Source organism: Callospermophilus lateralis, chromosome 11, assembly GCF_048772815.1.
Source record: "Callospermophilus lateralis isolate mCalLat2 chromosome 11, mCalLat2.hap1, whole genome shotgun sequence".
NCBI classification, from domain to species: Eukaryota; Metazoa; Chordata; class Mammalia; order Rodentia; family Sciuridae; genus Callospermophilus; species Callospermophilus lateralis.
The window spans coordinates 33,124,656-33,137,032 of NC_135315.1; the positions used below are offsets into that span (position 1 = coordinate 33,124,656).

Genomic DNA, 12,377 nt, shown 5'->3' on the forward strand with positions numbered 1-12,377 from the left:
TTACTGGACACAAAAACCTCAGGAGGAATTTTGAGAGTTAATGTCATCCACCTTCGTGGGAAAACTGAGCCCCCATTCACCCAGTGAAATGATTTACTTGGGGTCATGTAGCTAATTAGTAGCAGAATTGTGGTAAATAGCCTCTACTTATTCACTGATTCCACTAGTTCACAAATAAAAACATGGTGAAAAGAAGTGTGCAAAACAATATGTAAAAATATATATTGCCTACTGGCACATTTTTTAGAAACATTTGTACCAAGACTCAGCAACAGAGAAGTCCTTCCTGCAGGGTGAAGACACACTTTAAAGAAAAATGCCTTAATTTTTACAATATATTGAGTTTAATTTTAGGTAAAATTATGTAATTATTTTATGTTTTGCTTTAGAATGGAGCCTTGAATGTTAATATGTTAATAGTCCTAAATCACAATCTTTTATTTATTTCTTTTTTATTACCAGGGATTGAACCCAGGGGTGCTTATCCACTGAAAACCCCCATCCCCCATCAGAATTTTTTAATATTTTATTTAGAGATAGAGCCTTGCTGAGTTGCTAAGTGTCTTGCTGATCTGCTGAGGCTGGCTTTGAACTCACAATCTTCCTGCCTCAAGCTCCTGACCTGCTGGGATTTTAGGCATGCAGCACCATGCATGGTACAACCTTTTATTATGTAGCTCCTCTTTCAAAGTTTTGGAAAATTGATTTTATGTTTTTTTCTGTGCCACAGGTTTTTTTTTTTTCCTTTATTCTTGATTTAATTTCTAGTTTTCAAGAACGCGCTTTTATTTTTTTTTAATATTTATTTGTTAGGTGTAGTTGGACACAATGCCTTTATTTTATTTACTTATTTTTATGTGATGCTGAGGATCGAACCCGGGGCCTCACACGTGCTAGGCGAGCTCTCTACCACTGAGCTACAACCCCACACTTTTAATTGGTGTTAAAAGCACATCAGGGGCTGGAGTTGTGCATCAGTGGTAGAGCACATGCCTAGCACGTGTGAGGCACTGGGTTCCATCCTCAGCACCACATAAAAACAAATAAATAAATAAAGTTATTTTTTTAAAAAGCATATGATTTCAGGTTTTTCTTACTTAAGATCATTCTAATAGATATAACTGAATAGAAATAATATGTATGACTTTCAGATGGGTGCCATGGCGCACTTCTGTATTCCCATCAACTTAGGAGGCTGATGTAGGAGTATCACAAATTCCAAGCCAGCCTCAGAAATTTAATGAGACTCTGTCTCAAAATAAAAAGTAGAAATGGCTGGAAATGTAGCTCAGTGGTAAAGTGTCCCTGCATTCAATCCCCAATACAAAAAAAAAAAAAAAAAAAGAAGAAGAAGAAGGAAAGAATACATATAACTTTCCAGTACAATTAGTTCACATCTTGTTCAAGTGACTTGTAGTCTAAAAGTGCACTTTTAGTTATTTGAAACTAAAAAAAAAAAAAAAAAATTTCATAGGTATTGAATAGTATAACTAATGGATATGTGATTTCTAAGATAACTAACAAAAGACTAGTTTATTATGTAACTGAAGTATGATGGTAAAGAACTTGACATGAATTTCCTGCTTTATTTTAACCTGGCAAGTTGACAACACACACCTCCTAGCTCTCTCACTCTCATTATGACTCCAGCAGGGAAAGTGAGCAAGCTTCTTCTCCATTAAGGTTTCCATGAGAATGGATCTTCTGGTGGCAGTACTAGGGGAGGTTCTCGTTGTCCACCAGCCAGCAGCCAACAGTTAAGGGGGATCCAGCAGTTAAGATTTGAATTTATCCCCAGCAGCTACTATTACTTAAGACCTTTGCTTGTATTGCTGGAGTTTGGGGATTCAATTAAATAAAGAATTACTAATCTCAAAATTGACTAAGGTAGGACTGAGGACTAATTCTAATCAGTAGTTAGGACTAAGAAATACAGCAGGGCATGGTGGCCTGTGATCCCAGCAATTCTGGAAGCCAAGGCAAAAGGATCACAACTTCCAGCAATTTAGCAAGACCCTAAGCAACTTATGGAGATCCGGTCTCAAAGGATAAAAAGGGATGTAGTTCAGTGGCATAGCATGCCTGAGTTAAATCCCAGTACTAAAATAAAACAAAAAGAAAAAAGAAAGAAATACCTAAATCTGTTCTGCCTTTCTTTTCTAGTTTATTAATGAGGAAAGCTTTATTTGACCACCTCACTGCCCGAGGCATTCAAGTAAGTTTCGGGAACAATGCATTTTGAAAACAGTGTAGCTTATCAATTTACCATAAGTGTAAAGGGGCCTTTAACTGACTTAATTTGAACCCAGATTCTGGTGCTGTTCCCTTGCTGATTCACAAATGAGGACATTAAAATCTACCTTATAGTTAGTTATAAAGCATTCGTGTTTCTGTAGCTAGATAGCTCTTTATATAGTATAGACAAGAATAGCTAAGTCAGAGGGGTTGGGCAGTGCATGTTTAATGAGCAAGTGGAATTTTTTATAAGTTTACTGATTTCTTAAAATGGCAACTTTAAGAGGTTCTAAGTATGTTGAGATTATATAGATAAATGTTATAAAAATAATTTTCTCTTTTAACATTTGTTTTCATACTTGTGATTTTGATTTCCAGGTGTATGTTTGGGTATTAAATGAAGAACAAGAGTACAAAAGAGCTTTCGATTTGGGAGCAACTGGAGTGATGACAGATTATCCAACAAAGCTCAAGGATTTTTTACATAATTTTTCAACATAGAAAAAGGAAGTATTCAAAGAAAACACAAAAAGACCTAAGAAAATAAAATTTCACCGTCATTTCCCTAAGATATTTCCAGAATGGTAAAAGTTTTAATCAGTTAAGTTTTTATTACCTCATTTTTAAGCCTGTATGAGAATGTAGAAACAATATATTGTATATTTATTTCAAACAATATTGCATATTTCACATTTGTAAATTGTTTAGAAAGATAACTTGTTTTGAGATGTAAGTAGATTATTAAGATGTCTGTATATACCAGTGTGATGGAACACTCCTGTAATCCCAGCAGCTTGGGAGGCTGAGGTAGGAGAATCACAAGTTCGAGGCCAGCCTCAGCAATTTAGCAAGGCCTTAAGCAATTTAGTGAGACCTTCTCAAAATTAAAAAAAAAAAAAAAAAAAAAAGTCTTTATATGATGCTGTATTCTACTAGTCTAAGTAATTTTGAAATCAAAGGCTATTGGATAAATTTGTCATTAGCTTTCACTGGAATAAGATCAACTAATTTAGTAAAAGAAAATTATTGAAGGTCATTAGAGCTGTTTCGCATTGTTTCATTATCTCTAGATACATCTTAGTAAAAAGGGAAAAATACAATGGAAGAAGAGCTTGAAAATCAATGTCATAATTATCTGGCAAGTTATGCATTGTTAACAGAAGGCAAGCTCAAAGAAATACTTTATCAGAAACAAAATCTGTAGACTAATTAGATTTCTCAGTTGCTGTTGTTATGGGGATATTGTACTTGTAATCTTTTTCAGGTGTGTAACAATGCTACCATGTCTTTTTTTATACATGAAAAATAGGCTTTTAGGGCTAGGGCTGGGGCTGGGGATGAGTGGCAAAGTGCTTGCCTGGTATGTGTGAGGCACTGGATTTGATCCTCAGCACCACATACAAAAATAAGCAAATAAAATACAGTCATGTTCTCCATCTACAACTACCAAAAATTTTTTTAAAATACTTTTGATTTTAAATTAAAACAAGATCCAAATAATCATGTTTTTATGTTTCCTCTAAAGAAATCTAAGATTTTCATTTTCTGTCATTGACTTGACTGTTTGAACCTATATCTAGATTTTAAATAATATCTTGAATCCTAATAATCATATGAAACTGATGAAAGTACATATCATTGTTTCTAATACATACAGTATGAACCATCTGTTGCTGATCTTTAAGGATTCCTTCTTGGGCTGGGTGTGTGGTTCAGAGGTAGAGCACTTGCCTAACATGTGCAAGGCCCTGGGTTCAATCTCTAGCATGGAAAAAAAAAAATCATTCTTTAGAGTATGAAGTAGAAAGAGAATGTAATTTTCCAAACATTAGACATCACTTTCTCAGCTGTTCTGATGTGACTTCGTGTAATCTATCTCTAATCTTTTTAACTAATTTTATGATCTCAGATTGGAAGATAAATATAATCTGGAGTAATAAATGTCTTTTACCTAGATTATGCCTCTCATTTGGAATTTGCCAACGATGTAGCTATAAAGGATGACCATACTCTCATCTGTTCCTGGATGATATAAATATCATTTGCTTTGTTGTTTAAACTGAAATAAAGTTTTCCAAGAACAAAATAAGTGTTCTAAATTTTCTTTTTACAATTATAATTCCAAAACACTTTATAGATTTCTTGCAGAATTTAATGAGATGGTATGAGTAAACAGCTGAGATTTCTCTCTAGAATAGAGAAAAATAAAAGAAAAAATGGAAACACTTTTACTGTAAGGAAATTACTTCTTGGCAATTCTATAAAAAACTTGGGCAGGTAATCTATTAAGTCAATCATTTTCACTTTTATTTATTATAATTTATCATTTTCATTTATTGTAATGTATTTAACTTATTACAATGTGTAATTATTTGCTAGGGGTTTGATCATCTTTAATAAAATTCTTTTTGTTCAAATTTGCTTTGTTATGATTCAGAGAAGGTCATATTATAAAGCTAGCACATATTTTATGTGAACCAGTGAAAGATAAGTTACCTAAAATGACTAAAATGTTTTTTAAAAATCATGTGGACAGTTGCTGATACAATGTAATGTAGGTGATGCCACTAAAGTGTACACTTAAAAATGTAAAAAAAAAAAAAAATCATGTTTTAAAAGTTTGATGATTTTATAATCAAGGTAACTTTAAGTCTCAATTAAAATATAATATCTATAGAAAGGGGTTTGATATTCATTACCAAATGACATCAGAATAATGCTTTTTGGTTGGGATATCATCTTTTAAAAGAGGTTCAAATTCTGGCATTGTGGCACATGCCTATAATCACAGCTACTCTAGAGGCTGAGGCAAGAGGATCACAAGTTTAAAACCAGCCTGGGCAAATTGTAAAGAACTTGTCTCAAAATAAAAAATAACAAGTGTTGGCTTCATGGTAGAGTACCCTAGGTTTAATCCCTAATACAAAAAAAAAGTATAATATTCTAATACCATTTCATTTGGAGATATAAGTGGACAGTCTTTGACTAGAGAAGTAGTCAAAAAAAATATGTGATCAGATTCCCTTGATATGAGCCTAGCACTGGATGTGGTAGACAGCTCTAGGTTTGTCTTGTGTGCCAATAGTATTTCATATACATAACAATAAACCACAGTTGGAAGATAATTAAGCAAGCAATTGTCATGAGGGTGTGGGTGAGACTATCTGTAGAATGAGAGTCCTAGGCAGGTTACCAGGGCAAAACAGGGCACTAGGTGCCAATTCTAGGGCCCAGGCCTTAGAAAGCTCATTTAACAGAATGATAACACTGGAAATAAGCACAGGGATAAATTGGACTGAGTCTCACAGAGTCTTAAACCTCTTTTATGGCCAGGACTGGGTCTAGAAGTTGGACGGTGGGTGACTATAGAGGTGGGCATCTAGTTGTTACATTGTGGAGGATGAAATGGCTCTAGTGAGTTGGGAGGAGAGCATAAAACATAAATAACAGGGCTGGGATGTAGTTTCGTGGTAGTGCACTTGCCTAACATGCAAGAGGCCTTGGGTTCTATTCCCAGCACTACAAAAGCAAAAACAAAACTCCAAAACACATAAATTACAGTAATGTTCCAGTAGGGGAAACCACTACCATAGAATGCAGTGTAAATAGTTCTGTCTAGAGATACGCAACATGGTGTCCCCAGAACTAATCCATTAATTAAAGAAAACACAGGCCTGGGGATATAGCTCAGTAGGTAGAGTGCTTGCCTTGCATGTACAAAGCCCTGGGTTCAATCCCCAGTTCCACAGGGGGAAAAAAAAAAAAAAAGTCAAAAGAGAATCTGGCCAGCCACAGTGGTGCATACATGTAACATCAGCGATTTGGGAGACTGAGGCAGGAGGATTGCAGGTTCAAAGCCAATCTCAGCAACTTTGCAAGGCCCTAAGCATCTTACCAAGACTCTGTCTCAAAATAAAAAATAAAAGGAGTTGGGGATGTGGCATAGTGGCCCGTGGGGTCAACCCTTGTTACCCACCCACACCTCCCAAAACAACAACAAAAAAAATCTGCTATAGGTAAGTTTCAATTTAAGGAAGGTCACGAATTCCAGCTTGAAGAATTTGTTCTGAACTGAATGTCATGTCCTAAGTAGGTGGCCAAACTTGAAACATTAAAAATAAGAAATAAAAATGCTAGGCAATAATAGCACAATCATTTCAGTCCCCCCAAAAAAGTGTAAATAGTAGTTGGAGATCAGGCACTAAAATAAGATCAGAACTAAAGCAGTCAGATCAAAGAGTCACAGAGAAGATCAGAATGCTGGGTGAATAATGACATTCATAAAGTCACTATTGATGTTTACTTTTTCTGCCTCATTTGCATAGCATTGCCAAAATGGAGAGTTGGATTGTCCTATAATCTGAAATAAAGATAAAAGCCTATAGCAGAGAACAGTCTAGAAACTGTTCAAAGGCTAAACAGATCCATACAGATCTAATTGCTAAAAAGTAATTTGGCAAGAGCTGAAGGTGCCCTCGGTGGTAGAGTACATGCTTAGTATATGAAAAGCCCTGGGTTCCAGTGACTTGGGAGGCTGAGGCAGATAGATTGCAAGTTTGAAGAAGTCAACCTTAGCAATTCGACAAGGATTTAAGCAATTTAAGGAGACCCTGTTTCAACAGGAAAAAAGGACTGGGGATGTGGCTCAGGGGTACAGTGTCCCTAGGTTTAATCCCCAGTACCAAAAAAAAAAAAAAAAAAAAAAAAAATCTGAAATTATATCCACCAGTGTTCATAGTGGTTTTTGTTTTGTAGACAGAGTCTCACTATGTTGCCCAGGCTGATCTTAATCTTCTGTACTCAAGTGGTCCTCCTATCCCAGCCTCCTGAGTGACTGGGACTATAGAGGTGGTGCTACCCTGCCTGGACGTAAAAAGATTCTTATTTTTTTTAGTGGAACTGGAAAATTAAATTCAGGGCTTCTCATGCTAAACAAATGCTCTATCACTGAGCTACACCCCCAGCCCTCAAAAGATTTCTTAAAAATACATAGTACAGCATCCTACACAATTGTTGTACAGCAGATCTCTGGAACTTACTCATCTTACATAACCAAAATCTTATACCTACCAATGAGCAACTAACTCCCCTTTTTTTCCTTCTCACTAGTCCTTGGCAATGCACACTCTATTCTTTTTCTTCTATAAGTTTGACTATTTTTACACTCACATAAGTGAAAAGTAAATGGACTAAGTATAGTGGCTTTCTGTGATTAAGGTTTATTGCATTTAGCACAATGTCTTTAGGGTTCATGCATGTTGTAGCATGTTGTAGGATTTAATATTGCAAAGTTTATGCAAAGCCCTCAGGCAGGAAAGAGCTTGGTGCTTAAGGAGAATAGAAAGAAGAGTGAAAAATAAAGAAGGGGAAAGGAACAGAACACAAGTGGAGAAACAGACTTTCAGAAGAAGGACTCTTCCTTGTAACAGAAGAGCAATTTAGGGATAAAAGCAGGATTTTGTAGCTTTGATTGTGCAAAGATAAGTTTCCACCTGATGGTTTCTGATTTCTCATTAATGGATGAGTTGAGGTCTTTTGCTAAAACTGAAAATGAGAAAATGGTGTATATGTTTCAGTAAAGGGAAAGCTCGTTATAGAACTTCTGGGGAGTGGGAATGTGAGCCTATTGGAGAAAGAGTGGGATTGCTGGTTAGATCCAAGGACTAATTTGAGGCTTGAGATTTTGCATTTAAAATGAAATCAGGATCTGGCAGTATAGCTCAGTGGTAGAGTGCTTGTTTAGCAAGCACAAGGCTCTAAGAGATAGATAGATAGATAGAGAATACTGAAAGAAGAGTTTAATGGGGAAAAAAGTAAGAAGAGAGCTGAGCCTTAGAATATGCCCAAAGAAAACAGATGTGGTCTGAAAAATAGAAGTAGGGGGGCTGGGGTTGTGGCTCAGTGGTGGAGTACTTGCCTAGCACATGTGAGGCACTGGGTTGGATCCTCAGCAATGCATAAGAAATAAAAGGTATCATGTCCGTCTAGAGCTAACTAACTAACTAAATAAATAAATAGAAGTAGAGGAGCATAATGTCCTCAATCCATGAAAACAAAAAATTTAAGAATGAAGGTGGTTATTAGAAGTGCCCCAAATGGGACACTGAAATCAAAGAAGGCAAGGGCTTGGAGAGGATGATAGCATTTGCTTTAAAAGGAGGCCTCTGTGACTTTGGTTCATTTATCTCTTTAGTTGGTGAAACTGATACCACACCATAAAGGGAGAAAGAGGGCTGAACAATGCTCAATGAGTCTGGTAACACTCAGCCATTTATTCAAAGAAAGTAGAGAACCAGGGCATTTGAAAGAGCAGCAGTAACAACCGAATTGTGTTCTAAATGGGGAGGCTCATCAAAGCATGAAAACAGGGAGCTAGTGGAGAGACTATTGGAGACAGGATATGTGAGCAAAGACCTCTTCAGGACTGAGTGCTGGCCCTGGTAGTGCACACCTGTAATTCCAGCAGCTTGGGAGGCTGAAGCAGGAGGGTGGCAAGTTCAAAGGCAGTCTCAGCAAATTAGTGAGGCCCTGAGCAACTTAGTGAGACCCTAATTGACAATAAAAAATAAAAATGGGCTGGGGATGTGGCTCAGTGTTTAAGTGCCTCTGGGTTCAATCCCTGGTATCCCACCAAGGACGAAGCTAAAGATGTTGACTCCATGGTAAATTGCCCCTGGGTTAAATCCCGAATACCAAGAAGAAAGAAAAGCTGTCCAGATGAACCCCAGAGAGTGTCCCTTGTGTCCACACAAACATGAGTAGCCAACACATGGATAGTTTAACCCACGTATTAGCTTCCAAAATTTAGGATCTTTTTTAAAAATTTTTTCCTTCTGCAGTACTAGGGATCAGACCCAGGACCTCATTCATGCTAGGCAAGTTGTATACCACTGAGCTACATCCCCAGCCCTCACCCTTTGTCTTTAAACAGGTCAGGCACTGTTTTGTGTTTTTAGGAACAGAAAACCATAGCTTCTGATTGAGTTTTAGTCTGTAATAGGTTAATTAATAATAACAAGTCTTTCAGGGGATGGTGGTGTTATGGAGCTGGGGCCTTCTGAGAAAATGAAGCACTGAGAAGATGCCCTCTTCAAACCCTGATTCTTGCAATCAAATCAGAAAGATTTGAGACATCGCTCAGAGTTTATTGAGGAAAAAGGGAAAGGGAACACTCTCAAGGGTGAGAATGGGTTCTCTCAGAGAGGAGAGGGACAATGTGCCTCTCCTGCACTCCAGTTTTATAGGGGATCCCAGAGGAGTTTTCAGAGAGTCCCACACAGTTCTACCTCTTGATTTTGGACTAAAAGCAGGGTGACATAAGATTTTTCAAGTCCCCATTGTCATGGCAACTCTAGGTCACCTTGGTCCGAGCTGAGGAATCTAATTGGATTCTTAGCCATACATTCTTACAGATTTTATGGTTAAGAGGAACTATCCTTATCTCCCAGAGTTTCAGGATCTGATCAAAAAAGTCTCCTCCCTCAGGGTAACTTGGGTTCCTCTTGTCCCCATTATCTTGGGTCTGAATTTTTAACAGGTAGTTTGCTGAGGAATGTGACATATCCTGTCTATTTGGGCCAGGCAGGTAAATTGCTTCTTAGAAAAGAAAGCATGTGGCATCAGCCCAGAGCACCCATTTTATAGAATTATTCCCTTAACCTCATGTTGCCACCATTCACATCTGTCTGCTAGGCACACACCTAGAATCCCCACTACAGCATAGGCTGAGGCAGAGCAAGCTCCTGACTCAAAATGAAACTAAAAGGATTGGGGGCTTGGTACAGTGGTAGAGCACTTGCTTAGTATGTAGGAGGACCTGGGTTCAATCCCCATTACTGAGGTGGGGAGGGGGACTTTTTTTTACTTTTTAGTTGTTGATTGACCTTTATTTATTTACTTATGTGTGGTGCGGAGAATCGAACCCAGTGCTTCACACATGCTAGGCAAGCACTCTACCAACCGAGTCACAACCCCAGCCTGAAAAACTTTGTTTTAAAAAATTTTTCAAAGTATTCAGAATGCTTTTTTTTTAAAAATGTTTTTTAGTTGCCAATGAACCTTTATTTAATGTATTTATATGCAGTGCTGAGACTCGAACCCAGTGCCTCATACATGTTTGGTAAGTGCTCTACCATTGAACCACAACCCCAGCCCCTTAAAAACACCTTCAAAATACATTCATATGGTATTTCTTCAAGAGTATGTAGAAAAACCTTTCAGCAGTTAAAACAACATCACTGCAGTAGACCCAGCAAAGGCTAGGCTTTCAAGGTCAAGGATACTTTCATGGGCATTTATTTATGTGTTTATTTTGGTATTGAGGGTTGAACCCAGAGGAGTTTAATCACTGAGCCACATCTGCAGTGGGGCCCCCCCTGTTTAATTTTTTTTTTTTTTATTTGTAGATGGACACAATACCTTTATTTATATGTGGTGCTGAGGATTGAACCAGGGCCTCACAGTTGCTAGGCAAGTGCTCTACTGCTTAGCCACATCCCCATCACTCTTTTTTGAGACAGGGTCTCCCTAAACTACTTAGGGCCCCACTAAGTTGATGAGGCTGGTCTTGAACTTGTGATCCTCCTGCTTCAGCCTCCCCCATGGGGTAGGATTACCAGCATGCACCACCACACCCGCCTTCATAGGCTATTTCTCTAGTTGGGTCTAGAGAAATGTCTCTGAACATACACGAAAAAGACAAGGAAGAGGTGCAACTTTCTCCCCAGCATCAAACCAGCTCTTAATGTTGCCTTGCTGCAACTTATGATCATTCTTTTCCTTTGGGATCTACCAGCTCTGCTTAACAGCTGTGACTGCAGTCAAGTTACCTAGCTTTTCCAGGCCTTAGTTTCTCTAGCTATAGAGCTGAGGTAATTAATACTTATTTATTTTATATGTAAAACATTCTGGCTCATGCCTGTAATGACATTGTCTTGCAAGGCTGAAGCAGGAGGATCACACATTTGAGGCCAGTCTTGGCAACTTAGTGAGACCTGACTCCAAAGAAAAAGGGCTGAGGGTATAGTTCAGTGGTAAAGTTACCCCTGGGTTTAATCCCAGTGCCCCCCCCGAAAAAAAAAAGCACTCAAAATGTTGTTGAATATGTGACAGGCTCTTGATAAACAGTAGCTAATATGCTCTGCAAGGTGGTGCGTGTGTGTAATCTCAGGGACTGGGGAGGCTGGGACAGAAAGATAGCAAGTTGGAGGCCAGCTTCAGCAATTTAGCTAGATCCTGCTCAAAATAAAAAAGTTTGTGGGGGGATACAGCTCAGGGATAGAGTGCCCCTGTGTTCAATCCCCAGGATTGCAAAAAACAAAACCACCTAATACTATTATGGTTGACACTTACATTCTCATGTTTGTTCAGGGAAAAAATAATGCCCAACCCACCAGACAACTAGATTTATTTTTAATATTCAAGGTAAGCATGGTAGTAAACACAGAAGATTTTGTTTTCCAAGTGCTGGGTCTCGGCCACGGTCACAGTGACATGTTCTTATTAGTGTTTGAAGTTACATTCTTAGACCAGCCATTTTGAGCTACTGTTTGACTTACCAATCACCAGAAGCAACCAGATGCTCACTAGGAGAGGTAAAAGCTCACCGTTTCCTTTAGCTGTAAGGGGCGGGGCCACATTACTAGAACCAAGAAGAGAACGCGTCCTTGGTTTTAAAACTCAGGTTGTGATTGGCTGTCATTCGGCATTATGTTAATTTAGCATGGCGTTTGAAAACTTTCCTAAACAAGTACGTTTCCATTTAAAACATTAAACTGTGTTGTTAAGTGATAATATTTGGAAATATCGTATGGCAAAGCGTGTTTTACTATTTATTTTACAGCGAAATTAGAAGCGAGGGAAACTACCTCATCATCACTTAAAAGTGAATAATCATGGTAGACCCAGCAGGGCCCGGTGGGGGAAAGTTAAGACTATACTTTCAGGGATCATTTCTATAGTATGTTACTAGAGAAGTTTCTCTGATCGTGTAGAGTACCGAAAACCACGAGGAGGAGCTGGAGTGGTCTCTCCTGAGCGTGAAGCAGCCTCTGGGTGTTGCTTGACTGCAACTGCCTTTTGCCATTGATGATCGTTCTTAATCCCTTTGGGGTTTAAGAGGGAGAGACCACAGTCTGAGTGGT

The 12,377-nt window shown here is 38.2% G+C and overlaps 1 protein-coding gene and 1 non-coding gene across 2 annotated transcripts in view; both read left to right on the plus strand.

Annotated features, from left to right (window-relative positions):
- The window catches only part of Gdpd1 (glycerophosphodiester phosphodiesterase domain containing 1), a 48,169-nt gene extending 43,935 nt beyond the window's left edge, over positions 1–4,234 (plus strand). Inside the window, exons 9-10 of the mRNA XM_076870234.1 lie at positions 2,164–2,215; positions 2,614–4,234. Coding sequence (XP_076726349.1) covers positions 2,164–2,215; positions 2,614–2,736 — 175 coding nt within the window. The 3' untranslated portion in view covers positions 2,737–4,234. The remainder of the gene's footprint in view (positions 1–2,163; positions 2,216–2,613) is intronic.
- Positions 4,235–12,163: 7,929 nt separating this feature from the next.
- LOC143411138 (small nucleolar RNA U3) lies at positions 12,164–12,377 on the plus strand. Its single transcript, XR_013092837.1, has one exon. It is a non-coding gene; the product is annotated as a small nucleolar RNA U3 (small nucleolar RNA).